This window comes from Nematolebias whitei, chromosome 6 (genome assembly GCF_014905685.2).
Source record: "Nematolebias whitei isolate Nwh7 chromosome 6, NemWhi1, whole genome shotgun sequence".
NCBI classification, from domain to species: domain Eukaryota; kingdom Metazoa; phylum Chordata; class Actinopteri; order Cyprinodontiformes; family Rivulidae; genus Nematolebias; species Nematolebias whitei.
The window spans coordinates 1,122,810-1,124,184 of record NC_056503.1 but is presented as its reverse complement, the minus strand read 5'-3'; the positions used below and the strand labels follow the sequence as shown (position 1 = coordinate 1,124,184).

Genomic DNA, 1,375 nt, shown 5'->3' with positions numbered 1-1,375 from the left:
GTGCAGAAACAAACGTGCAGAAACAAACATGTGCAGAAACAAACGTGCAGACAAACATGTGCAGAAACAAACATGTGCAGAAACAAACGTGCAGAAACAAACGTGCAGACAAACATGTGCAGAAACAAACGTGTAGAAACAAACACTCCAAATCTCATTGGAAGGTGGTTTGAGTGAATACATTTTAAATGTGTCAATCTTTTCGCAGTGAGATAGCTAATGACAAAATTAAACAATAAATGTTAGAAGGACGTCTTTGATGATCAGATCAGCAAGGGACTGAGATCAACACAGAGACTGGAACTGGACTGGAGTTGTCTAAAATCCCATTTCTATTTCTAATCAGGTGGGATCTACAGCGGTTCAGGTGACCTCAGCCGAGCGGACCCGTGTACTTGGACAGCCGGTCTTTCTGAATGATGTGTACTATGCCTCAGAGATTGAGGAGATTTGTCTGGTGGATGAAAGTCAATTCACCCTCACCATGGCCAACCAGGGCACTCCTCTCACCTTCATGCACCAGGAGTGTGATGCCATCGTCCAGTCAATAATTCATATTCGAACACGCTGGGAGTTATCTCAGCCTGACTCCATCCCACAGCACACTAAAATTCGTCCTAAAGATGTCCCAGGGACCCTCCTGAACATCGCTCTGCTTAATCTGGGCAGTTCTGACCCCAGCCTCAGGTTAGTAATGCACAGACGAACTCTACATGCTGTTTACCACAGTAGCTGACAAACTTTAATAAAAAGAGATAAAGCTGTTCAGTTAAAAACAGGCCTGATCCATGTGACCCAAGTAGCATTGCACAGAACAGCAGTGAGTTCCTTCACTGGAACCAAAAAACGTAAATCTAGAGACTCATATCTCCAGAAGAATATTGATGTTTGCAGAGTGGAGAAGTTCAAAATGGTTACTTTAATACAAGTGGTTTAGTTAACTTGTTCTCATCGAAGAGCTAGAACATTTCTAGTTATCTGGGCGCACCTCTACCCTGTTGTCCCTCCCACGTCCAGGTCTGCAGCTTACAACCTGCTGTGTGCTTTGACGTGCACTTTTAACCTAAAGATTGAGGGCCAGCTGCTGGAGACATCAGGTCTCTGCATCCCAGCCAACAACACCCTCTTCATCGTCTCCATCAGCAAAACTCTGGCAGCTAACGAGCCACACCTGACTTTGGAGTTCTTGGAGGAGTGCATATCAGGCTTCAGCAAATCCAGTACGTCTGACACATGCACATGCACACACACGCTCTATCTTTACAGGGACTTTGACTTCCATTCATTTTTCCTTCATTTCTATATTTTAACCCTGACCCTTACCCTAAACCTAACCATTACCAGTACATACCTAACCATTACCAGTACATACCTA

At 44.4% G+C, this 1,375-nt stretch overlaps 1 protein-coding gene across 1 annotated transcript in view; it reads left to right on the top strand.

Moving 5' to 3' along the window:
- Positions 1-1,375, top strand: part of LOC119411471 (neurofibromin) — a gene marked incomplete at its 3' end in the record, with an annotated part of 47,618 nt that overhangs the window by 9,343 nt on the left and 36,900 nt on the right. The window contains 2 exon segments of the mRNA XM_037678423.1: positions 347-687; positions 1,018-1,220. Of these exon segments, the coding sequence (XP_037534351.1) occupies positions 347-687; positions 1,018-1,220 (544 nt within the window).